At 47.9% G+C, this 27089-nt stretch overlaps 1 protein-coding gene across 4 annotated transcripts in view; it reads left to right on the top strand.

The window, feature by feature from the left end:
* The window catches only part of FSTL4 (follistatin like 4), a 714076-nt gene that overhangs the window by 673178 nt on the left and 13809 nt on the right, over positions 1 to 27089 (top strand). For 3 of the 4 annotated variants that reach the window (XM_015083153.3, XM_053220961.1, XM_027076699.2), the window contains 6 exons: positions 472 to 592; positions 14858 to 15019; positions 15430 to 15564; positions 16584 to 16610; positions 20406 to 20524; positions 25156 to 25305. In XM_015083153.3, coding sequence (XP_014938639.1) covers positions 472 to 592; positions 14858 to 15019; positions 15430 to 15564; positions 16584 to 16610; positions 20406 to 20524; positions 25156 to 25305 — 714 coding nt within the window. The remainder of the gene's footprint in view (positions 1 to 471; positions 593 to 14857; positions 15020 to 15429; positions 15565 to 16583; positions 16611 to 20405; positions 20525 to 25155; positions 25306 to 27089) is intronic. The other variant, XM_027076701.2, reaches the window with a different exon arrangement.

Genomic DNA, 27089 nt, shown 5'->3' with positions numbered 1-27089 from the left:
TATCAGGTCGAGGCAAGCAACACGGAGGAGGGGTCCCCGCTGCCCGGGCCGTCACAGCCTCGCAGGCAGCTCGGCTACAGTGTAGGAGGATTCTCACACAGAGCGACGGGACGCCGAGGCTTGTCTGTCCAGGAAGCAACTTGATTCGTCCTGCCGGCACGAGCTCAGTGGGTTCGTACCAAAAAAACCGAGTCTCAAGTGCAGTGGGGTGTAGCCTTTTATGCAATTTCTACTTCTTTGTCTTCCATATTTGGTGACATATCGTCTGATTGGACACAGCGCAAGTTCCAGAGTCATGTTGATTGGGCCACGTTGCCTGCCTTTGTTTTCAGGAGGCCTCCACCACATTCTTGAGGGAGGGGCTCTACCACAGCAGGGTTTCTGTTTTCTTGGAAAAGTAGGAGACCTGTCTATCCTTCCCGGCCTACTCAGTGCAAAGGCCGACCTCCTTGTCTTCCTCGCCCTGTGCAGGACTTCGGAGAGGATGACTCCCTCTACATCACCAAGGTGACCACCATCCACATGGGCAACTACACCTGCCACGCCTCCGGCCATGAGGAGCTCTTCCAGACCCACGTCCTGCAGGTGAATGGTTAGTAAATGGCTCCATGCATGTCGTCCCTTCAAAGCGTTCCCGAAATGCTGCTCACAGCACTCCTCCCTGTCCCGTACTCTATCTTAAAGATTGTCTGAGCCCCAAGTATCTCGTCCCTGTAGTAAGTAAAGGGCAGCAGTGGAGAAAGGGCAGTCTGCCGACTAGTTTCTCCGTATGGCTTCACCTGAAGCCTTCTTTGATGAGATGATCCCAGTGCAAGGGGGTGAGCTACTCAGGCAAGTCACACTCAGCAGCCGGGGCTCTAGTGGGGTCCCCATAGAATGTACTGGTGCCTCAGCGACAGCCAGCTGCTGTGCTCTTGGACCCACTGAGTAGCTGACACTGTCTACAACACAACATTCCTCTCCCAGGTGGTGTTCACCCGAATCACCTGTCAAGTGGGGAGGCATTACCTCTTACAACAGGGCCTGCTTCCCGTATGCCTCCCTAAGAGGCTCAACAAGCCTCAGTTGGGACCAAGCTAAGAACCTGAGCAGGCTTGGGACATTTTTATTGCTTCTCACAGACCCCCGTGTTGCCAAGACACCTAGAAACTGAGAAGAATAAGCCCCTCCCGATGACAATACAAGCCACTGAAATAGCCAGTGTTTTCTGAGCACTTAGGCTGGCCAAGCCCTGTGCTAACACGTCATGTAGACTTTGCCAGTCAGTGTATTTTAACCCATGTTATGGATGAATCTCTAGGTAAGGTCACACTTATCTGCAGCCACACCACTGGTGGGTGTCTTCCTAGACCCAGGACCATGCTTTGACCTCTGTGTCACACCACTGGATGCCCCAACCTGGCCATTTCAGCCATCAACACAAGCAGGCCATCACAGTGCCGTGGTCAGCACCCCACAGAAGTTAGATACATCCAGCCAAGCCCAGCGGGGCTCCACTTCGACCATTGAGCAGGGCGTTCAAGTATCACGGCGGTGTGGAAACTCCAAGTCTGCCCTAGATCTTTTGTGCCAGCTGGTGGCCAGGGCTTCTGCTCTGAGATAAAGTGAGCAAGGTGTTAAGAATGATTACATAATGAGGCTCCATTTCACTTACCTCTGGAATCAGGGTAACAAGCCATTTAAGGACAACTGGGGTGAGCTCAGCTGGTGTCTACATTTACCCTGCAGGATGTTGTAGGATTTTTATAGCCATACATGCCTAGGCCATATCTTAGTATTTCCCTTACCCTGGGACATACTTAATTCTTTGGGGGTTTGCAGCTGTGCTTGCTGGCTTAAATCCAGGCCTACAATGAAGTCACTGGATTTCTCCAGAAATAACCCAGGGGTTCCTAGTTACAACTAGGTGAGTTAACCCAGACTAGGTTCAGAGGCCACTGTACAGTGTAGCCAGCAGGCAGTGTCTGGGGCTCCCTGGCACCAGGGGCTGCTCCAAGGGCAGAGCACGTGCTCTGTAACAGAAAGAGGGCTTTTCCCTCTAAACCTGGCAAGGAGTGCCCGGCGTGGTACAACGTCGGTGACCGCTTGGTTGTGAAACAACTCGACATGGCTCGCCCCGGGTCCCTCGGGTCCTCGGATAAACCTGGACAAGGCAAATGAAGCAGTATTCATTAGCCTTTTATATTCTGACCCCACTTCACAAGAACGAGGGGCTTAGAGAGCTTGAACCTCTTCTTCTTGATTTCTTACAAAAGAATCTCTGAGGAGGGGGAGGGGAGCCACCTGCCAGGGAAACTGAGTGCCTCACAGGTGAGAGCCTGTACTTGCCCCGGGCCTCTGGAAGAGACTGTGTGGTTTAGATGACTTCATATGCTAACTGGCACGTCCATGGTGCTAAGGGCAAGTCCATGCCCTTCTGCCCCACGTCTCCCCAGACCTGTGAGTCTGAGGTCATGATGCGGTTGAGTCCGTTAGTCACGCCCAGTGCTGAATCCAAGAGCAAAGCCCAAACCCAGAAGCACCATGAGGTATCCCTCGGCTCCAGCTAGAGAATGAGCCCCTCCCTCCAGGTGGGAAGTAGGCTATGCAGCTGTTCAGTCCCTCCCTGAACACCTCCCACCCACACCCACCGGCCCTACCATGACCTAGTCTCCACCGAAGAGGCTGCTTTTGGTCCAGGGGAGTCTACGTAAAGCAAAACCAACCGCTGAGAACCAAAAGAGGCCACTTGAGATCTATTTCCTAACTGCGGAAAGATTTAAGGCTTCTCTTCCAGGGGAAACACGATCAGTAGTCAGGAGCATGCTGGGATCTCATACTTGGTGATCAGGGTTTTTTTGTCATTAAATTGGCCCTTTGTGCTTGGCCCCATGACAGCCAGGTGAGGCCACTGGGGTGGGGTGGGGGAGGGGGCGCCTCTAGCTGCAGGAGCCCATGAAGTTCCTGGGTTGGGCTGACTCCCAGCACTTGGGGGTGACGTGTGGGTCCACTAGCCAGCTCCCTTATGGAAGCACCATGCTAAAGTAGGTGGAGTTGCCTCCCAGAAACCTAAGTCCACTGCCTGCTGACCTGGAAATAAGCAAGGTTTTCCGAGTGTTAGAGAAGTTAAGCTCTGTGTCGGACTGAGAGGGGGGAAAAAAGTTGTATTTGTCTGGGAAGACGGGAAGATGTTGAAAATAGAATGGCGTGAAAGACACAGAAAAGCAAATGCTGAATACCTGTGGTGCGCCATCCCCGTTTCATGGAGGAGGTGACTGGAGCTCAGAGGGATTCGGTGATCTCAGGATCCCAGCCTTGCAGTTAGGAACTGCAAAGCACATCTTGACTCCAAAGTCCAGACTCTTAACACCTGCCCTGCCCTGCCTTACCCTACTCCTCCTTACCAGGGCATCATGTTCTTGCTATTAAAGAATCCAGATGGTGGATGCAGGTGTGGGCCACACACTGTGGAGGACAGGGGACAGGCACCCTGCCTCATGTCCCTCTGCCCTTGTGCTGAGCTCAGGCCTGGCCAAAAACAGCTGGCAGCCTGAGCACGTGATGAAGGAGCTATGGCAGGGAAGGTAGGGCCAGCCGGGCCTCAGCAGGACTGAGGTTGGCAAGCCATGTGGCTCGCTTGTCCAGCTCAGCTGGGGCTCAGCCCATCACAGTGTAGACTCCCGATGCTGCTTCAGGTCCCAGGAAGGCTGGGGTGCCATGCAAGGCTCACAGTGGCAGCGGACGCAGAGAGCTTTGCAGGCTGCAGCGTGGTGCAAGAGGCTTCCTGGCAGAGCCCCTGGGAAGCTGAGGAGGCACCCTTGGTGCTCACGACAGCAGGAATGCTGCCTTGCTCAGGAGTGTCCTGAGGAAGCAGGAGAGAAGGCAGGAGGAAATCCATCCCTGGGATTGGTTCCCTTTTGTCATTCATCCCAAGCATAATTGAAAACCATGAAGATCCTGAGCTGCCTAGGTAGGATTCGGTGCTGTTGCCCAGCAGTGCTCCTGGAGGTCTGGTTCGGTCCCCACTTGGCCCGGAAGCTGGCCTGTGGCTTACTGAGTGGAGGCTGTGTGTGGACACACAGTCAGGGAGCGATGTTCTGTGTCCATTCCTCCAGATAGTTTCTCTTCAACCAGGGGGAAGGGGTTAGGGGGATGAAGAAGGGAGGACAGAGGGCCCTGCCTAGTTAACTGCTTCTCTGAGTGCTCAAAAGACTCCAAGCCAATGGGCAGAGGTGCTGGGGAGTTCGCATGTGGCTGGTGGGCAGAGGCACAGAGATCCCACTCCAGGGGGCAGGAGCTGGGTAGGGCTTTCCACCCTAGGCACGGTGCAGCTCCCATTGGGCGACAACTCTGTCACAGAGTCAAGAGCTGAACTCTGAGCCAGAGAGACCTGGGTTCAAGTGCTTTTGGCATACAAAGAAGGCAAGTGAACATACTTGTAATATGGGAATAACAGTAGTAGCTCTTGCCTTATCAGCCTGATGAGATCTGCTATATCTAAAATGCTCAGAAAATGCCTGTTTACGGTCCAGGGTGGCACAGGTATGGGAGAGATTAGGGGTTGTCTCAGCCATATTTCACTACAGTTTGTGGACACAGATGGTCTGAGCTGATGGCCCCTCAGAGAGCCTCCAATCCATTATACAGAGGGGAAAATCAAGGCCCAGAGAAACTTGCCAAACCAGGGATAAAATACTTCTTTCTGGAGCTGCCCCACTCCCTGATGGCAGGGGCAGGACCCCATATACAGGCTGGGCCACCACCTTCTGGGGCTTCTCCATCTACAGCTCTGCCTTGACCTGGTTGGCCTCTCTCAAATTATTAGTATGACTTCCTCATAGACCAGGCCTCCCAGAGATGAGGCCCAAACACTGACATGATTTATAACTTCCTGCAAACCTCCTGCATTGCCTTCACAGGAAGGAGGGAGACCTTCAGACATAAATGATTAATCCATTAAAATAAAAACACACTCGAACTCCCCCACGGTTCAGACAAGTAAGGATTCTTTCTCAAAACACAATAATAATCTCCCAAATCTGTTTATTACTCCAGCTTGGTACTTTTGTGAATGTGCCTCTTACTTAGGACATGTTTATGCTGCCTTTCACCTTGGAAATGATCCATGCTTCCCAAAGAAAACGGGCCTTTGTGTTACATATTCAAATGTTTTCACTGGAGGGTTTTGCAAATTTAAAAGAAAGTGAATGTGTTTACCCAGAATATATTAATTTCAAATGATTTTTTGGTGTGTGAATTAATACAAAGGAAGAGGGGAGATGAGGGCCAATGGAAAACAGGTGGGTCTTTGTTGCCGGCAGGAATTTGTGTGTCCCCACCACCCATTCAGTCTCTCACAATGAAAATGCAGGACTTTTTCTGACTGGGCCCCATCCAAGTGGGGGCCAGGGCCACCAGGGTCTTTGACGCCTCCATGCCCAGTCAGCTTCTCAGGCTCTCCTGTCCTGGCAGGAGGCTGGGTCCAGAGCCCTGGCTCTAGTAGGATTCGCATGTTCTGCCCAAGGTGATCAGGGGCTTCATCCAGAGCCTGGGCCTGTTCCACACCAGCTGTAAGATTGATGGCTGTGTCACCGTACACAAGGAGGACAGTTTGGTTCTGAGGGCAGTGAGTAAGCTCCCACCCCACTGATGAGATGATTTTTTTTTTTTTCTTAAACGTTGTCCTGTCAGTTTTCCAGTTAGCAAGTGGTCGGGTCAGGGCACGATGAGCTTCTCAGCGGACCTTGTGCAAGGCAGTGAGCGAGGAAGACCCAAGGGCCCTAGGACTGTGCACAGGGTCCCTAGCTGTCCCGTTGTTGTCTCCTCCACGCCAGTCCAGCAGGACAAAGGAGGGGAGGCCTGAGCCAGCGGCTTCCTGGCCCCAAGAGCCTGCAGTCTGTGTTCACGGTGACCTGGGTCCTGCCACCCACCGTCCTTACCTCTTGGCCCCCACCCTGCCCCAACTGCTACAGCCCATGGATTTGCACTGATTGTTCCCTTGGCTGACAATGCTTCCCCCTCCTTTGCTGCCACCCCCTCATGATCCTCCAGGTGTCAGCATAATCTGTATCCCACACATACGTACGAGTCTCCTGCGGGCCATTCACAGGCCACGGGTTGGAAACCCAGCAGTGAGCAGGCCAAAATCTCTGTCCTCTTGGGGCAAGTCAGAGGGTGCTAAATACTCAGGAGGAGAATGGAAAAACATATAGGATAAGGAAAGTCAGATGAAAGGTAGAAATGGGAGAGGGGATGGCAAGTGAAAGCCTTACTGAAAAATTGACATCTCTGACATCTCTGTCAACTTGCTGGGAAAGTCACCAGTCCCTCCACAGGATCTTGGTCTGAGCAGCCGCAGGGTGGAGTGCCCATTTTCTGAGACAAGAGGAGGTTGGAGGAGCAGGTTTGGGGAAGAAAGTTCAGGAGCTCATGCAGACATGATAAATGCTAAGGTGTTGTGCACCCGGTTGGGTTTCTGAGCTTGAAGGTGAAGGGACATCCGGGACCAAGGAGGTGCGGTCAGCTGTGAAATAGTACAGATGAGGACAGAGAACTGGACACTGGGGGCAGGGTTGGCATGTGGGGGCCGTTGGAGAAGAGCCATTTCTGTGGCGTGGTGGGGAAAATCTGATGGGACTGGCTCAAGAGGCCGTGGAGGAGTGAAATTAGAGCCCCCAAATATGGACATCTCTGCAGGGTGCTTCCAATGAGAAAAATTGGACAGTATCAGGGAGTGAAGGTGGGGGAAAGAGGTTTGGGTTTTTTTTCCCAAGGTGGAAATTAAATGCTTCTCATGGGCTGATGAGAAGAATCCTTAGAAAGGGGGAGAAGGCTGCGGGAGTAGGAGGGATGTGCTGGAGCAATGTGTCCTGCACCGGGTGAGGAGGCATGCTGTCTGGGGACGTAAGACTCAGAATGGGACGAAGGAAGAAGGCTGGCAGTGGTGCTGAGAACCAAGGGGTATGCCTACCCCACGGACCAGCCCACTTCAGAGGAGGAAGAGGTGAGAGAGAGAGCCAAGTCCCCTTAAGAGGCTGCAGGAGAAGCAATGTTGCCAGGTTTCCATTTGAGCGAGAAGGTGAAAGAACGTTCATACAAGAGTTTGAGGATATAGGACATTTTGCTGATGGCTGAACATGAGTTCCAGAAGATACAACCGAAGGTTTTGGGGATGAGGGATGCCCCAGAAGCCCAGACTTCTTGTCAATACTGACATGCTCCTGAATAAGGGGCAGGATGAAGAGTGTCCTAACCACCTCTATTTACATAGTTGGGGCCAGACTGGGAAGGGTGGGCCTTGGAAGATGGAACATGCAGAGTTCTGAGAGGTTGGAGGCCACAGGAGGCGTAGTCTTAGCCCCAGGATGATTGTGGCTCACAGAGACCCATGGCCAGCAGGGGGCGCCTCTCACCATGAGAACATCTGAGCAGTATTTCAACCGCTGCCAGTGCAGGTGTCTTTGCCCAGTAGACAGTCATGTATTTTTAAGTGAATGACTCATTTCACACCCTTGACTTTCAGTCACGTTTCACTTTGTTCTAGAATGTTGCCATGCATTTCAGTTGACAGCCCTGAATTGTTGTCTTCCAAGTCAGAACTGACTCAGGATCTCACCTGGAACCTGATAGGTACAAGCAAATCCTCCAGCCCCATCCCAGACCTCCGAGACCAGACCCTGCGCGGTGGTCCCAGTGTAGTTTTAACAAGGCCCCCAGGGGATGCAGATGCACGCTTGAGTTTCAGAACTTCATGGGTCCACAGATGGTATCAAAGGTCAGGACTGAGGCAAAGGACTGTCTTCAAGGCTGGTACTGGCCATCTATCTGAAGAAGCCAGTCCACACACCACCGGTTTAGATTTACCAGATCAATAGACAAACCTCCCATCAATTGAGAGATGGGCACCATGGGTGTATGGAAGGTCAGTATTTCCTTTGTGAGGTGGAGAGTGGCTTCTACTGGGTTCTTTAAGTCTTCCCAGACCCCTGTCCCCGTGCCCCAAAAGCTCCCCCAGCCCCCACCACCCTGTAACGCTTATCACATTTGGAGTTCATTGTTTAATCACCTTCCCCGGGACAGAAGGCTCCGTGGGGATATGGACCAGTCCCATCTTCATACATTCTTTCCCTAATGCCGGCCACTGCGTGGTATTTAATAAATGTTGGCTGCGTATAATAAATTGACCGAGCTTTATAAAACCAATCCAAACCATTAATGTGGTGCCTGACCCAGAGGTGGGGATTCCCTCAGCAGTCCCCTGCCCCTCCCCCCCCCGGCCCCCCCCCCCTCCCGCAACATTTGCTATTGTCCTACTTGGTAATATCTGGTGTGAAAAAGTGCCCGTCATTGCTGTTGTTTTTCAAAATTTACTCAGCTGTTCTTGCACATTTTTTCTTCTGGGTAAGTTTTAGAATTCTTTTGTCAAGACCTCACCAACTGATTTGAATTGCAATTATATTAAAGGTATGGTTTAATTTGGGGTATCTCCTTTCTTAACCCCAGTACATCTTCCTATCCCAGAAAGTCTCTCTACAATTACTCAAGTCTTTTTTTATGTCCTCAGTGAGATTTTACCTTTTTTTTTTCACTTAGGTCCACCGTATTTTCTGTCTGGTTGCTGTCAGTAAGCTATTAGTTGTGTATGTTTTGGTACTGGCCCCCGTATTGCATTCACTTATTAAACCTTACTACTTTTGGGTTCATCATCAGGAGCATATCCAGGTAAAATACATTTTTTTCTCCATCCTTTTAATATTTGTGCTTCTCATTTCTTGCCTTCAATTGACTGTCACACCTGCTATAATGGTGAGTCTGATATTGCCTTCCTGCCTTTTCATTTTTTCTTTTTTTTTCCAACTTAATATTTTACCAATCTGAAAAGAATGGTGCTGTTTCTTCTTTTTATAGCGATATTCCTCATTGTAGGAAGCGAGTATGATTCTGTTCCTATTTTATTGAGGTTTTTTTCCTCCAAGAAATTGATTTTGCCTTTTTTTCAAAAGCCCTTTCAGTGCCTAGCAAGAGAATCAAATTTTGACTGCCTGTGATTTTGGAGGTGATTAATTATAGATTTCCTGATAGTTAGCCACTGAAACATATTATACTTGGTCATGGTATGCGCTTTTATTACCATGCTAGACTTGATTTGCTAATACGTCCCTTGGGATTTTGGTTCATCCAGTCCTAAGTGAGTTAGGTCTGTAGTCATCCTTTTTGTGCTCTTTGGCAGGTTTTAGTGTCCAGGTTATACTAGCTTCATGACCTAATTTGCAACATCCTCTCTGTCATAGGCTATAGGAATGATCCATTCCTTCAACATACGAAAGAACCTTCCTATGAAACTAGTCAGGGTGACTTTGAGTTAGTAGCACTTTTTTCCAACCACATTACTGATGTATAATTGATATACAAAAAAACTACACGTACTGAATGTATACAGTTGGATGAGCTTGCACATACGTGTGTACCCACGGTACTGTCACCACGATCTCGGTAATACACATAGCCATCACCTCCAAAAGTTTTCTTGTGTCCCTTTGTTTTTGTTTTTTAGTTTTTTGTTTCTGGTAAAAATGTGTAACTTGAGATCTATCCTCTCAATGGATTTTTAAATATACAGTACAATATTGTTGACTTGTAGGCCATTTGCTATGCAGAAGATCTCCAGGGCCCATTCATCTAGAATAAGTGAAAAGTAGCACTTGAAAGTTTTTTAAATAATCTCTTCTTGACTAATTCGTGTTGGTACTTTTAAGTTTCTTTTTCTTTCTTGAAGTATAATTGACATACAATAGCCTATTAGTTTCACTAGTACATCATAGGAATTCAATATTTTGGTATGTTATGAAATGATCCCCATGATAAGTCTACTTAATAACCAGGAATGGTGGTTACGATATTATTGACTGTATTCCCTATGCTGTCTCTTACATCCCTCGGCTTATTTTATAACTGGAAGTTTGTACCTCTTCATCCCCTTCACCGATTTTGCCTACTCCCCAACCTGTCTCTGCTCTGGTAACCAGTTTTTCCTGTATCTGTGAATCTGTTTCTGATTTGTTTGTTGGTATGTTTTGTTTCTTAAATTCTAGGTATAAGTGAAATCATATGGTATGTGTCTTTCTCTGTCAGATTTCACTCTCTCCTTTTACTTAGCAGAATACCCTTCAGGTCCTTCATTGATGTCACAGATGGTAATATTTTATTCTTTTTTAGGGCCGAGTAATGTATATATGCCTCATCTGCCTTATCCATTCCTCTATTGATGGACACTTATGTTGCTTCCCTATCTTGGCTATTGTAAATAATGCTGCAGTGAACATCAGTGTGCATGTATCTCGTCACATTGGTGTGTTTGTTCTGTTCAGATAAATACCCAGAAGTGAAATTGCTGAATCGTATGGTAACTTGTAACTTTTTGACGAACCTCCATTCTATTTTCCATAGTGGCTGCCTGAATTTATATTCCTACCAACAGTGTACAGGGGGTTGTTGTTTCTCCACATCCTCGCCAACACTTGTTGTTTATTGAGTTTTTGAGCTTAGCCATTCTGACAGGTATGAGATGTTAGCTCATTGCGGTTTTGATTTGCACTTCCCTGATGATGAGGGATGATGAGCATCTTTTCATATGCCTGTCGGCCATCTGGATGTCTTCTTCGTAAAAATGTCTAATCAAGTCCTCTGCCCAATTTTTAATTGGGTTGTTTGTGGATTTTTTTATATTAAGTTGTATAGGTGCTTTATATATTTTGAATACTAACTCCTTATCGGATGTGGGATTTGCAGATACCTTCTCCCATTCTGTAGGTTGCCTTTTCATTTATTGATGGTTTCCTTTGTTGTGCAAAAGCTTTTTAGTTGGATATAATCCCATTTGTTTATTTTAACTTTTGTTGCCCTTGCCTGAAGAGACTGGTCCAAAAATGATTGCTAATATTGATGTCAGAGAGCTTGACCACCTATGTTTTCTACTAGGAGGTTTTGGGTTTCAGGTCTTACATTCAAGTGTGTAATACATTGTGGATTTATTTTTGTATATGGTGTAAGATAGTGGCCCAATTTGGTTCTTTGGTATGTAGCTGTCCAGTTTTCCCAACACTATTTATTGAAGATTCTGTCTTTTCCCCGTTGTATATTATCGCCTTCTTTGGCATAGCTGTACTGACCATATGTACATGGGGTTTTTTTCCTGGGCTCTCTGTACTGTTCCTTTGATCTGTGTTTCCTTTTTTCTTTCTTTCTTCCTTCCATCCTTTCTCCCTTCCTTCCTTTCTTTGTTTCTTTTTTTGCCAGTAGCAGACTATTTTAATTACTATAGTTTTATAGTATAGTTTGAAATCAGGGAGTGTGAAACCTTCAGTTTTCTTCTTTCTCAACATTGCTTTATCTATTTGGGTCTTTTGTGATCCCATACAATTTTAGGACTCTCGGGTCTTATTATTCATGATTTTGTGAATAATGCCTTTGTCATTTTGATGTGGATTGCACTGAATCTGTAGATTAGGTAGTATGGACATTTTAACAGTGATAAATTCTTCGAATCTATGAGCATGGAATGTCTTTGCATTTGTTGATGTCATCTTCAGTTTCTTTCATCAAAGTCTTACGGTTTTCAGACGACAAGTCTTTTACTTGATGGGCGCCTGGTGGCTCAGTCAGTTAAGTGTTTGACTTCAGCTCAGGTCATGATCTCACAGTCCATGAGTTCGAGCCCCGTGTCGGGCTCTGTGCTGACAGCTTGGAGCCTGGAGCCTGCTTCAGATTCTGTGTCTCCCTCTCTCTCTGCCCCTCCCCTGCTCATGCTCTGTCTCAAAAATAAATAGAAACATTTAAAAAATGTTAAAAAAAAAAAAACAAGTCTTTTACTTGGTTGAGTTTATTCTTAGATATTATATTCTTTTTGATACAATAGTAAATGGGATTGTTATTTTTTAAGTTTATTTCTTTTGAGAAACAGAGAAAGTGTGAGCAGGGGGAGATGCAGAGAGAGAGAGGGAGAGAAAGAATCTCAAGCAGGCTCTGTACTGTCAGCGCAGAGCCCAACACGGGGCTTGATTTCACAACCATGAGATCATGGCCTGAGCCAAAATCAAGAGTCGGGCACTCAACTGACTGAGCCACCCAGGCACTCTGGGATTGTTTTCTAAATTTCTCTTTATGATAGCTTGTTATTAGTGTATAGAAATGCAACCAATTTCTTTTTGTTGATTTTGTATCCTCCAGTGTTACTGAATTCATTTATTAGTTCTGGCAGGTTTTTTTGTAGAGTCTTTAGGGTTTTCCATATTTAGTGTCATGGCATCTGCAAATAGTGACAGTTTTCTTCTTCCTTTCCAATTTGGCTGCATTTTATTTTTCTTGCCTAACTGCCATGGCTAGAACTTCCAGTACCATGTTGCGTAAAAGTGGCGAGAGTGGACATACTTGTCTTGTTCCTGATCTTACAGGAAAAGCTCTCAGCTTGTCACCATTGAGTCTGATGCTAGCTGTGGGCTTGTCATATACACCCTTTATTACATTGTGGTGCATTCTTTGTATACCCACTTTGTTGAGAGTTTTAATCATTAAGGCTTCCTTTTAAGTGATCCATTTCATTGAGCTTATCATATTTATTACCTATAATTGATTACAGTATTTTCATATTTTTTATTTTTATTTTTTAATGTTTATTTTGGAGAGAGAGAGAGAGCACAACTGGGCGAGGGGGCAGAGAGAGAGAGACAGAGACAGAGACACAGAATCTGAAGCAGGTTCCAGGCTCTGAACTGTCAAGCCCAACACGGAGCTTGAACTCACAGTGAGATCATGACCTGAGCTGAAGTAAGATGCTTAACTGACTGAGCCAGCCAGGCGCCCCTATATTTTCATATTTTTTAATTCTCTGTGTTCTTTCTCTATTTTTTTCTCTGATCTAACTTGCCAGAAATTTGGCTTACTGATTTTTATAGACATCCACGTCTTAGATTTATTTATCAGTTCTATTCTTTAACTAATTGATTCAGTCATTTCTGCTTCTTTCTCTATTGATTCTTCTCTCACCTTCTTTAAATTTACTTTATGTCTGCTAGGCAGGCTTGTATAAATAAATGGTGATCTAGCAAGAGCCCAAGTTTATTAACTCCCAGGTCACGGCCACACACATTGTAGTACTCTGGGTGTTCTCTCACCGTCTCCAACTCCCCACCAGTCTAGTGCTCCTACGCCCCCCAGTTCTATCTCTATGCTCTTGAATTACACCCTCCTGACCAAAACTCTATGATATATCCAACTTGAACACCATTCCTCCCTCTACCAAATTCACAGCATAAGGAAATTGTCTAGATAAATTACTGTTTCTTTCCTCATTGAACAAGAGAGAGAGAAGGGAGATGCACTTTCATGCTGTAAGCAGCCCTCCAGATAGGCCTTTGCTAGAGCCCCATTTACTTCCTCCAGCCCAGTAGCCTGATCTGCACATCCTGGAGCTCTCCCCCAGAACCTCCAACAAAGAGAAACTGGGAAATGACTCAGATTGTATTGTTGTTAAGTCTCTATGTGGTTGTCACAGGGTGCCTCTGAGCTCTTGTTATGAAAACAGCTCTGGGATATTCTGAAGCTGGATTCATGCCCTTTGCTGGTTGTCCGTTTGGCTTTCTCCTCAGCCCCCCAGCTTTGCCCCACAGGTGAACCAGAGAAAAGACGTGAAACTCAGACTGAGTTAATGAGATTATTAATAGCCTCCCAAAGAGTTTTGAGAGGGAATTGCACAGTCCATGTCTCACGGGGCAATGGAGACTTCCCTTTGTCCTCAGCCCAGCCAAGCACAGGTCAATGGACACCTTGCTCACATTCTGGGATCACCAGCAGCCTCCTTCTCCATAAGCATCAACTTGTTCTACCTCTGGTCCCAAGAAAAATCTCTCTCCTAAAGTACTGAGATGCTTTCTTTTCTCAGACAATACTTCTGGGAAAATGTAGTGGCCTGCTTCAGGAAGAATCCATCTTCCACCTTTCCACAAGGTGTGTATTGAATTTAATATCCAGGTGCCTTTACATACACTCTCACAGACCCGTTTTGGAAGTATGTAAAGTATATGGATAAGTAAGAGCCCTCGAGTCCACTGAAAATGATAATTATTTCATTTCCTGGGCCCAAAGCTACGGGTAGGAGGGAGGATCCTCGAAACAGTCTTCATTTCCTCCAGGCGCCTCTCCCACAGACGGCTCAAGTAAGAAAGGCCAGCAAGCTGTGGAGGGCGCTGACACCTTGCCCACCCACGTTTTTCTCATGAGTGGGACAGTCACATCCTTGGCCCCGAACTTGACTGCCAGGGCCCAGGGCTGAGCTATGCAGGCCACACTTGCCTTCCATCCACAGTGCAGGGGGTAAGAAGTGGAGAAATAAGAGTGATCCAGTGGAATGATCAATGGACTTCCCCGGAGTGGTAATGTAATTAGCAGCCCTGCGTCAGTGACCAGAAGTGCTTTGCGAAGCTCTTCCTGCAAAAAAATTAAGCCCCTGTCCAATGGCTTTCCCATAACAGAAATAATATATCTGAATTTTATTCATTTAGAAATAAATTTGCAGTGGCTGTTGCTCTTTACATGTAGCGGCTGAATAGCATTAAATAGTTGGATGTCTTTCTGATCATATTTAGAATAATGATGAAAGCCATGAATTACAGGGTACAAAGGCTGACATGTTTATTGCTTACAATCCATTTTATAGCCCTTTCTTCTAGGGCTTGCATTGCTGAACAGGGTGATTGTAAGCGGGTTACAAAGACAACTCCAGACTTGCCTGTGGGTTCACCCCTCTGGAGCAGGTCTCGGGGCCAGAGCACAGGCCTGAGGCCAGGCGGGGGCTCTCTCTGACCAGTACCAACTTGATCCACAGTCCCGCCAGTCATCCGTGTGTACCCGGAGACCCAGGCGCAGGAGCCCGGGGTGGCAGCCAGTCTGAAGTGCCACGCAGAGGGCATTCCTATGCCCAGAATCACTTGGCTGAAAAACGGCATGGACGTCTCAACCCAGATGTCGAAACAACTCTCCCTTTTAGGTAAGAACTGCCCTCAGTGTCGCCGTGCTATTCCCGTCAAGTTCCAGCTGACACTTTCCCCAGGAATGGAAATGAGACACATGATTTGTTTCTAAGTCAGATAAGCCAGACGTGTTGAGAGCGAACAAACGTCTCCCCAAATTTTCTGGCTATCTGGGCCAACGCAGGTCTTGCGGGCTTTTTGAGCACAATGATGACAAACTGCCAGTCAGGTCTCATGCCACCTTCAATTTATTCAGCTCTTCCAGCCCTTCCTGGGTGTGTATCACAGATGTTGGCTGCCCTCAGCCCTGCCGAGGGGTTGTGTTTCTAACCTCAACACTGAATAGAAGGGAGACGGGAGGGGGGCACCGCGGAGAGTGGGGGGGACCCAGCTGAGCAGGCCATATTGAGCACTGTCCTTCCTCCAGCCAACGGGAGCGAACTCCACATCGGCAGTGTTCGGTATGAAGACACGGGGGCGTATACCTGCATTGCCAAAAATGAAGTGGGTGTGGACGAGGATATCTCCTCACTCTTCATCGAAGACTCTGCTAGAAAGACCCGTGAGTCCACTCTCGTCTTTAAGCTCCTCACTGAGCTGGTTGGGGGGTGTCTGGTGCAGGGGTACCAACTGACCAGAGCCAAAGCTACCAACATGAGCCCCTGAAGACAGGGGGAAGCCCCATATGTTTCTGTGCTTAAAGCTGGGAGCAGAGGTGCCCAAAGGTGAGCAGACCTTCCCTGGCAACCTAAACAAAACCCAGAGAGGGAAACTCCCTGGACAGCAGACAGAGCCCAGGACCACAAAGAAGCTCGCATATCCTAGTCCCAGTTCTGCCTCCCGCTTGCTGTATGACTGGAACCTCTGCCCCTCCCCCAATAGAATTCTTCATACTATCCACCCACCGGCCAGTGGTGCAGACTCCATACATGATAGACTACATAGATACCAATTCATGAATTGTATCACGTGCTGCCATCCCGCCATGGCCCAGGAACTGGCCTGGGCACACATGTACAAATAACCTTTATACTCCAGGGATAGAGCCTACCCAGCATGCCCCCCGTGCCCCCCTTGTAGCCACTGCCACCAAGTGGCTCTGCAGGTTGATTTCATAGACATGGGTGATAGACTTAGTCTCTTTCCCTTGTTCAGAGACTCCAAGCTGAGTCTTCCTCATCCAACGAGATAATCACAAGTGTTTCAGATGGTCTTCCTGTGAGAATCCTAGTTGAAAATCAGCATGGCTTCTGGAAGTAATCCAGGAGCTCTGGCAGAGATGTTGTTCACTCTTGTCAACCACAGAAGTGGAGGATCCCGTTCGTTTCTGTGATCCTGGGACCTGATTTCAAAGATTGAGTAGAAATTGCAAGAGTCCCAAGACCTGGAAACGTGTGTCCAGGTTCAGAGTCCTGTCAGCGTGCTGTTGCTGGGGCAGTGAGCAGTGCAGACTCTCTATGTGGCAGAGTAGGTAGCAGTATGTCCTTGAATGGAACCCTTACAGTCAAGACTCTGACATTTCTTTCTTCTTTTTTCCTTCCCTCAATCACGTTCCTGCTTCCCTATTCTCTGATGCTGTAGTTGCAAACATTCTGTGGCGAGAGGAAGGTACCAAGCTTACTTGTTCTGTGTTGTGCTTGTGATCACCTGTGCTCAGCCTTCCATCATGGGCCATCTTTCCGTGAGCCACCATCTGCTTTTCCAGACACCAAGCAGTCCTCACAAGTCGAGTCCACAGGCCAGATTAGCTGGGAGGGGCGGAGGTCAATGTCGAACTCAAATGGCACACACTGAGAAGCAGATTCAAAACCTGCTAGTCTCTTTAGTGGACCCCGGTCCATTAGAACTTAAAAGTGGAGAGTTGCCGTCTAAAGCTATTTGAAACTCCTCACTGAAGCAGACTACTTGGCAGGGGCTCCTGGTCAGAATGGGCCTTCAACTTTTTTCCAGGAGCTAGTACCAGTGTTGGGGGTTAGTGCACACTTTGAGGCAATGGCAAAGAAAAAACCCACCACGATTTCTGTCAATGTATGTTTACATGCATAGTTTTGACATGAACAGACTTTTTTTTTCAATATATGAAGTTTAATGTCAAATTGGTTTCCATACAACACCCAATGAACAGACTTTTTAATTTTATATTGATGAAACCATCTTCAGGTAATAGATTGGACCATAAAAATATTGTCGTTTTGTCGTTTTTATACATCGAAAATGGTCTAACAATGACAGTTCACGTGCTTCAAAAAATAGGCCCGTGTCAGAGCTGGGCTATAGAGCCTGAGTCACAGCTTGGGGTGTATGTGCATTTGTGGACCTCAGCCCAATGCAGCCCGTCCACCAGAGCAGAGTTCAGATCACCTTGAGGTAACTTATTCTCCACTTCAGCAGACAGGGCATGGGGGAGGAGTATGAGAAGCCACAGAATGTACCGTGTGATTTCAGGGCTAAACGCTAAATCTCCCTCCTGCAAAACCAACATATTTACCGTCTCATTTTTCCCTCATGAACATCACATGGTGTTAGGTAGACTGTAGCGTGTGCATGCATACCCATGCTCAGAACGGTTTCCCAAACGTCAGGCACCGCAGCTCACGGTATGTCTTAAGAGCAAATCAGTAGCAGGGCCTGGAAAATGAGGACTTGCTGCCAATAGGCTTTAGGATTCCTTGGAAGAATAAGTCGTAGCGAAGGCCACTCACCATGGACAGTTGTCCCTTGCTGCTGCCTGAACCTAGCTAGTAGGCTGCGATATGCACATTGAGCTTTCATCGTGTGTCTTTAAGAGGTGGTATTTTTTTAAGGTGGCTTCATACAAAGGGGCTCAAGTTTCAAAAGTGGAGACCGGCAAAGCATGCAGGAGGCCCTAAGATGTGTGCAAGGCAGCCATTAGTAGCCCCCACTCAAGGCCAACTTAAGACCCACGGCTGCCTTCGGGCTTCGGGCTGGCAGGTGCCGCCCTCCTAGTAGACAATGCAGTGCTGAATCCATTCCATCCCACCTGCACAACCAGGCTGGACAGTTCAGAGCTGGAGACGGACATACAGAAACAAAACCAAACAGGTCACAGGCTGCGGGGAACTGTCCAGTCTCACCACAAGATGTGGGATGATGAGGGCACACAAAAGCAAAGAAAGCCCCCGTAGTACAAGCTAAACTCACACAGACCCTTTCAGGGGGCTGGGTCATGAGGCCTGGTCTTCTGGGAAGTCAGGTGTTTGTTGAGTCCCACACTCCATTGCCTACTGGGAGGAAGGCACTGTGCTTGGCCTCACACGTGGCTACACCTGCAAACCCCACATGGAGTCCACTGAACTTTCAGTGTGATGCTGCGTCAGAGAGCTGTCGATTTTCCAAGAGGCCCCAGGAGGCTGTTTCCGGGGTTTGTGCTTTTGCAGGGACTTTGACCCCAAGGTGTGACCAAGAGAATTTTGCCAGGTGAGAATGTCCAGAAGAGAAGGCCCTGCTGAGGCAAGATAAATGGGAACAGAGCAAATATGTGCCAAAAGCTGGGGTGCCCTGAGAGCAGAGACGGGGTGCTTATGGGGGCCACTTGGTCTGGCTCTCAGGGACAGGCTGCCCAGCTCCCCAGGACTCCCCACTGGGACCTGTGCAGGGTGCTCCCAGGCACTACCAGCTTCTGAGAGGCTGGGGTAATGCTGCTCCCAGTAGCAGGAGCCCTCCTGCCCAGAACCCCTCTCAGCACAGTTAAGACTGTGCCATGGAGTCAGGGACCTCTGTCCACACTGGGAACCACAGGCTCTGATGCTTCCTGGTCACCAACAGCTCAAGGCCCAGAAAACTGCCTACAGAGCCACTGGAAGCAAGTGGAATGGTGGCTCCTATTTGCCTGTTATATTGTTTTCTTTCTTGTTTAAAAAATTTTTTTAATGTTTATATTGTTGAGAGAGAGTGCATGAGCAGGGGAGATGCAGAGAGAGACAGAGAGAGAGAATTTCAAGCGGGCTACACACTGTCAGTGCAGAACCTGACATGGGGCTCGAACCCACAAACCATGAAACCACGACCTGAGCCAAAACCGGGAGTCAGACACTCAACTGACTGAGCCACCCAGGCGCCCCTGTTTTACTGTTATCTAACACTAAAAAATTTACCCAGATATTCAATTAAGTCAGTACATTGGTTTTCTCAGCATGCTAGGAAAAAGCCTGTTTTTCATAGATTTAATTTTCTTAGCGTTTGTGAAAGTCTGTTTAATATTCTACCTTCATGAGAAATGAAGTAAGGGAGAAAGATAGGGAGGGGGATTAAAACTTCACCTATCTTTGTGCCCTGTTTACCTTTTATGGAGAGGAACAGTGAGGGGACAGAGCCCAGATCAGGGGCTGAGGGTCCAACCCCAGCTCTGGCATAAATGCAAGTAACCTCAACCAAGCCCCTTGCCTTCCTTGGACCTCAGGTATTTTGTCTTTAATAAGGGGACTGAACTAGCTCCTCCCAAGGCCCCTTCTCTGCTGCTCTGAGGGGGGTTTCTCCCCAAGTGACCACAGCCCTGGGGGGTGATAGGAGCACGCAGGTGGGTGCAACCAGGCAGGCTCTGTTGCCTGACACGGGGCTGCCACAAAAAACCAGTAAAGCAGGAGTGCCTGGGTGGCTCAGTCAGTTGAGCATCTGACTTCAGCTCAATTCATGATCTCACAGCTCGTGGGTTCAAGCCCCGTATCATGCTCTGTACTGACAGCTCAGACCCTGAAGCCTACTTTGGATTCTGTGTCTCCCTCTCTCTCTGTCCCTGTCCCATTCACCCTGTCTCTCTCTCTCAAAATTAACATTAAAAAAAAATAAGGCGGGGGTGGGGGCGGAGAGGTGGGAGCAAGCTGTCTTGAAGGAGGGGTTTTCTGGCACAGGCAGGGCAAGACTAAGTTGGCACAAGGGGGTACCAGCCACAGCACTCTCAGGACCCCACATTCCGGGAGTGGTGCTCTATGTAAATGTGTTTAAAAATAAGGAGCCTTTTGTTTTTCTGGCATGATCTGATCCATCCTGATTTGACTAGTGGATGACAAGCAAACAAGGAACACTCTGACTTTCAGAAGGAAAGGGCAAATGCATGTCAAAGCCAGAGCTGTCATTTATTGGAAAATTTGTGCTGGTGGCCAACCCTCAGTGCCCTAGGGCAGAGGTGTGTGTCCGGAAGGACAGCCTGGGGCCTGCAGAGTCCTTGATAGGCTGTAATGATTTTAAGCCCTCTGGCACTTTCTCTCCTTGCTCCCCACACACCACTTGCTTATCTTACATCACCTTGCCCAGGACGTGCATTTCATGCCTTTACCACAGGCACCCAAACCGCAGGTTTCATGTGTGTATAATGTGGCATGTGACCCTGTCGAGGGGCTAGTTGCTGCAGGGTAGCATAACCATGGCTGTGTTTGCTCCTCCCAGGCCTCAGTGTGGGAAACATGTTCTATGTCTTCTCTGACGATGGCATTATCATCCTACACCCCGCGGACTGTGAGATCCAGAGGCACCTCAAACCCACTGAGAAGATCTTCATGAGCTACGTAAGTTTCTGTGCCGGGGGCACTTCCAGGTCATACACAAACACATGCTGAACACTAGCCTTTGACCACTGTACCCCTTGATTTCTGAAATTCCATTTGCTAGATGTGGTGTGGCTCCACACGCGTTCCAGGGCTCAGGAAGGAACACGTGGCGGAGGGTTTAAGGTCTCACTCCTTCGTCAGGCAGCACCTTCTGTGCACAGAGCCTGAGGTGATGCCCAGGGCTTACAAATGGGTTTCTGGTCCCAAGTTCACAGGGAAAGGATGGACACAGTGGTGTGAACAGCCAGCCAAACAGGTGCTGCTGGAAAGATGTACCAGGTGCACTGGAACCTTGAGCGAGGCCTCTCCTGACCTGGGGAGGGCAAAGTTAGATAAGCCTGCTGAGCAGGTGATACCTGGGCTCAGGTTTGAAGAACAAGCAGGAACTGGTGATTTCTAAAGGAAATGTCATGCATGCGGCACATAGAGGCATAAAATGTTAGGTCACATCTGGGGAATCGCAAATTCTCCGTATGCCTAGAGGGAAGCATGAATGTGAGAAAGGCCCAAGATCAGGATGACAGTAGCCAAGGGTCAAAGCTGAAGAGTTTTAATGGGATTCTCAAAGGTCTGGGGACCTCTGGAGGACCTGATATGAAGCATGGCCCTGATCAGGTTGCTTTAGAGCAGGTGCAGAGCCCCAGTGAGGGTAGTGATCGGAAGGACTGGACTAGATGCACAGAAGCAGGTGAGGAGGCTGTAGTGATTATCCAGGTGAGAGACAGTGGTGACGTAGTCGAGCCAGTGCCTGTGGCAATGGGAGGAATTGAGTTGATTTCAATGCTATCACAGGTCAGATCAACAAAGACCGTGAGGGAAACCTGGGGTCTTGCTGGGAGGAGGAGAGTACTCTTCATTCATGAGGAGAGGCGAGTTGGGGGGATACAGTTCATTCTCTAACACTCTCTGAGACATGTGCCACATTCCCAGTCTGCTGCTGGGTACCCCACAAGCAGGGCACATAGGCTCCCCGCCAAGCAGATGACAGTGGCCTGTGATGCACTAAATTTGAGATGCCCACAGGACACAAGCATAGAAACATCCAGAAGGATAGGTATGGAGAGTGGGATGGCATCAGTGAGTTGGAGAGCCCTCAGCTCTCTCGCAGGCAAAAGAAGTAGCTTTAAGAAAGCCGGGAAAACATGGGTCACAGAACCTAAGGAAGGCTAAGTTTACAAAAGGAAGGGGTCTTCAATGAGTCAATAGAGGAGGTTAGCTTGGAGGTTCTCAGTGGTCCCCAAGGAACCAGGGGAGAGAGTGAAACAGGCGAATGCCCCAAGTGTCAGAGGCACTACAAAATTTGAGGCCAAATGCAAAGTGGCAGTACAACATGGACAGAGGCTCAAGAGATCATTGCCGGCAGCAGGTCTAGGAAAGCCCTTCTAGCCCTCAAGACTCTGTCCACAGGCGTCCCCTAGATGGTCCTTCCCCACCTCACCCTACCCCACCTGACCCCACGGCTCTGCCTCTCCCACTGGTATCCCACTTGGCCTTGGGTTGGTGGTTTCTTGTGTAAAGTATGACCTCTTTCACCAAACCCTAGCTACTTGAGGTTAAAACAATGCCATTAATGCAAAAGAGTCTTCTAAAGCCCCCCATGCCCTCCCCTTGAAGACCTACAGTGAATGAACTGGTGACCATGATGGGGTTGGAGCTCCTGGAGTAAGTGGGCGGGGCCCAGGCAAGTTCCTGCAGCCAGCTTGTCGCATTGCTGTGCTGGCTGTTGGCATGTCTCAGGCTGTTGCATTTCTCACATTTGTAGCTTTGGAACAGCTGTTTTCCAGGCTATTTCACTTAAATTAATCATTTTTTAGAAGTGTTACCCCTGATGAATTTTCCTTGTATGTAATGGTCGTGAAACCATCTAGAAAGATTGGTCCTAGTTAACTTCTGGCAGTTAAGTTTAAATAATTGCACCCTGCCACATTGGCACTAATTTCTCATAGATTTGCAATAATATAACCTGTAGCTTGAGGGAAATTGCTCAGATCCCAACCATGACTCAAATTTACAAAAAAACTAGGACAAAACACGGTAAGAGAGGTCCTCAGGTGTATCAGGCAGCACAAGACCACAGTAAGCCGTGGAACAGTCCCAAATAATAGTGTGCTCTTCTAGAAAATGCCCAACACCTCCTAAGAGGGTTGCAGTAAAGCAAATCTCTTGTACAAATGCCAAGTGAATAGGAGGTTGGTGCTTCCTCTTTGGGGCCCCTCTGTTGGATTAGGTGTCCCCATTGCCCAGTGGGCAGCAGCATGTGGAATAGGTAAGGACAGAGACTTCTGAACCAGGTACACTTGGGCTCAGATCCCACCTGTGTCACTGGAGGCCTCAGTGGCTTTAGGAAAGTTACCTAACCTCCCCAGCTTCTGTTTTCTCATATGTAAACTGGGATCATTGTGAGGATGAAATGTGACCATGATGACAGGCAGTGGCAAGGGTAGAAGGCAAAAAGAGCTCTGCTCCAAAGCTATTGCAGTCGCTTAGGAAAGAACTGGAAAGGAGATAAGCTCAGGGATTTAGGAGGTCGTCCCCGTAGTTCTTAGTGACTCATTTGTGGCAGACCGCACAGGAGAAGGGAGCATGCTTGGTCTTGGCTGTCCAGCTGGTGCTAAAGACCTCGCAGAGGAGCAGGTAGGGAGTAGAGGAACTGCTCAGGGGTGGATGGCCAAGTATGAGGGGGACCATGGGAGAACCAAGCCAGAACTGGAGAAGGTGGCTCTGAGCTAAAGACACAGACCTGGAGCCATCGGCATATGGGTACTGGCTAAAGCCAGGGTGGGAGACAAGACAGACCACCAAAGGTATGTATGAGTGGTGTGAGTTGGGCACCTGAACAACACCCTGAGGGTCATAGTTAAGAGACAGGCAGATCAAGAGGGACCATGAGGAAGACTGAGACAGAATAGAACCAGAGTCATGATGAAAAACAGGAGAATGTGTATCATGAAATATAAAACAAGGTCCCCCTTTTCACTCATGTATTCATTCAACAAGTGTATTTGAGGCACCCATTCTGTGACAGGCACTTGACTAGGTGCTAAGGACATAGCAGTGAACCAAACAAATCGCCTATCAAGGAGCAATCTAGTGAAAGAAGAGAGACCAAACAGATGTAGACAAATCAATGCATGAAGGTAGCAAATGATAAACGCAGCAAAGAACCTGGTGATACCAGGTTAGAGGGTCAGAGAGGACTTCTCCATAAGGTGGCCCATAGACAGAGACCTGGAGGATATGAGGGGATAAAGTGTGCATATATCTGGGGAAGGGCATTCCCAGCAAAGGTAACAGCCAATGAACGCCCAAGGCCCAGAGCAGGAGAGTGACACAAGGGAAGAAAAGCGTGCCATGTGCACACACACAGTGGGTAAGGGAGGGAAAGGCTGAAATTCAGAGAGTAGCAGGAGCCAGAGTGGGCAGGGCCCCGTAGGCTTCAGGAAAGACTTGGATCTTATTCTGAGCAAGAAGAAATATTAATAGAGTAGAGGGTGTTAAGAGGAAGAGTGAGATGGGCGGACTTACAGTGATCCCCCCAGTTTCTTTGTTGACAACATTTGGGGGAGGAACCAAGAGTGGAATCGAGAAACACAACCTGGATGTGACAGCAGTTACTCAGGCAACAGATAATGTGGCTTGAGGCAAAGTGATGGAGATGGAATCCATGAGACAAAGTCAAATTCTGAATGTGTATGACCTGGATGAGGGCTGGAGGTATACGCAGAAAAAGAGGAGTCAGAGGTGGCCTCAAGGGTTTTGGTCTCTGGAAGAAAAACAGTGGGGCTGCCATTTTGTTAATGGGATGAGCAGGATTGGGAGGTAAACCTGGGAGTTGATTTTGGACTCATGAGTTTGAGGTATGCATCAAACAGCCAAATAGAGCTAGGTGGGTGCCTGCATAATTCTGGAGTTCAGAGAAGAGGGTTGAACTAAATATAGAAATTTGGGAGTTGTAAGCATGTAGATGGTATTTGATGCTATAGGTTTCGATGAGATTAGCAAAGGGAGTGGATTTTAGAGAGGGAAAGTGGTGCAGTGGCCCCTGTACGTTCTGACATTCAGGATGGGCAAACTGAGCAGGATCAAGCAACAGAGAAGGATCCCCCACTGGGGTGGGATGGAGGAGAAGGAAGCACAGAATAGCACACTGTCAGATGATGTCCCAACTTCAAATAAAAAGATGGCACAGGCTTAATTTAATAACCAAGAAGTCAGTACAGAGCTCTGTGGGAGCCCTGCTGGCTTTGTGCTAAGGAAGAAGAAAGAGTAGGTCACTCTTTTGGAAGTCTGGCCACTGAAAGAAGTTTTCTCTGTGATGGGGGTGCAGAGAGGGAGAGGTTCACATGCAAGAGAGAAGAAGACAGGCCTGGAGGCTGTGGATGAAAAACCCAACAAATGGAGTTACAGCCTCACATGTGGGAGGGGATGAAAGTTGAAGGTTAAGTGAAGCTGGTGACATGGGAGGACTCATGTGCCATGTCTGTGGATTCTAAGAGAGGGACAGAGGAGGGTTAAGGGAGAGGGAACCCACACCTGGCAGGGGGGAATGAGGGATTAAGAAGATATATGGCAGTCTATCTCCTTCACAGGAAGAAATCTGTCCTCAAGTGGAAGGAAATGGCACCCAGTCATGCCAGTGGGCATCGGCAGTGAACATCAGGCACCGGTACATATACGTGGCCCAGCCAGCACTGAACAGAGTCCTCGTGGTTGATGTGCAAGCCCAGAAAGTCCTACAGGTACGTCTCTCTAAGGGAGCGAGGGGGGCTTCTGGTTCTGGGGCACAGCGGCCACATTCCTCTTGGCTTTTTGCACATTCCCCAGCTCCTACAAGAGGCAGTCAGACTCTAGGGGCAAGGGGCAGGGGGGAGCAAAGAAGGTTCCTGCACAGTTACTCATCAGTATTTATTGCCTACTATGGACCAAGCACTGTTCTAGTTTCTTGAAAAATAGCCATGAATGAGCAGTGAAGTCCTAGAACTTATATTCTAGTCTCAGACCATAAATCATAATTTTAGAGAGCTATAAATTCTAAAAGCTATTTACAGGTCAAATGTGACAGAGGAACTGGACGACTCTTTTAAAATTTTATTACCATTTATTTCTGAGAGACAAAGCACCAGTGGGGGAGGGGCAGAAAGAGAGGGAGACACAGAATCCAAAGCAGGTTCCAGGCTCCAAGTTGTCAGCACAGAGCCCAACGGGGGGCTCAAACTCACAAACTCCTGGGGGGCTGTGAGATCATGACCTGAGCCCAAGTCAGACGATTAACTGACTGAGTCACCCATACACCCTACAAGACTCTTCTAAACTGGTCCTCACTCTGGAGATGAATAGATTCTGATATAAATGTCAACTGGGACTTCCATTCTGGGAGGGGAAGGAAGGCCAGTGGGGCTAGAGTATGGTGAGAAGGTGGAGACTGGGGTGCTATGAAGATAAGGGGTAAACCAAGGCCCAAGCCATGAAGAGTTTTCATCTGGGAATGACCTACTCTGATTTATATTTTTAAAGAATCAGTCCTTTCTTTTTTTAAATGTTTATTTATTTAGAGAGCCCACATGAGCAGGGGAGGGACAGAAAGAGAGAGAGAGAGAGAGAGAGAGAGAGAGAGAGAGAGAGAGAGAGAGAGAGAGAGAGAATCCCAAGCAGGCTCCGTGCTGTTGGCACAGAGCCAGACACAGGGCTTAATCTCACGAACTGTGAGATCATTACCTGAGCCACAATGAGGAGTCAGATGCTTAACTGACTGAGCCACCCAGGCACCCCAAAAGAAGAATGCCTTAAGGAAAAGTTTGTGGTCAGTGGTGTCAGATATAGCAGAGACCATTTGCATGTCACTGACCATTCAATTTGATATCACGTGGATCACCTTGGCAAGAGCAGATAAAATGAAATGGAATACAAGCTTGAGGTATTAGAGATAGTGAATACAGCCAACCATTTGGGGGAGTTTTGATGTAAATATGAGTAAAAGGAGTCAAATGAGGCAGTAGCTACAAGAACATGCCAAAGAAACTTTTTTAGACTAGTTGACATTACAGCATATGTATGTATCTATGTATATATGTATGTATGTAATGCTAAAAAAATATATAAAAAAAAAACAACCTCCCACACATCTTGGCTTTGTTCTGCATCATTAAAGTACGCAGGAGCCATTGGAATCCAGGGCAGAGAAGTAGAGATGCTAGCTTTAGATAAAAGCACATTCTTTGATGTAACAGGAGAAAAATAGAGAATATTCAGGTATGCTTACAAATAGGTGACAGTTACATTTGGTTGTAGTTGGATGAACATCTCTTCTGGTTGAAAATTATCACTAAGCCTGGAGGTTTGGAGAGAAAGGTGAAGGTTGCACGTGAGATTGAACTGACCAGGGAACTGTTAGAGGACTGCTGGATGAAATGTGAGCAGGATTGTGTTTTACTTTCCAGCAATGCCCAGGTGCAGGGTCTTTGTAGGGAGAAATTTGGATATAAGCAGGGTTGTGGTTTCTCCTAGGCAGTACAGGAGAAGACTT

This window comes from Acinonyx jubatus, chromosome A1 (assembly GCF_027475565.1).
Source record: "Acinonyx jubatus isolate Ajub_Pintada_27869175 chromosome A1, VMU_Ajub_asm_v1.0, whole genome shotgun sequence".
NCBI classification, from domain to species: Eukaryota; Metazoa; Chordata; class Mammalia; order Carnivora; family Felidae; genus Acinonyx; species Acinonyx jubatus.
The sequence above is the reverse complement of the archived record's forward strand: the minus strand, read 5'-3'. Positions and strand labels throughout refer to the sequence as shown.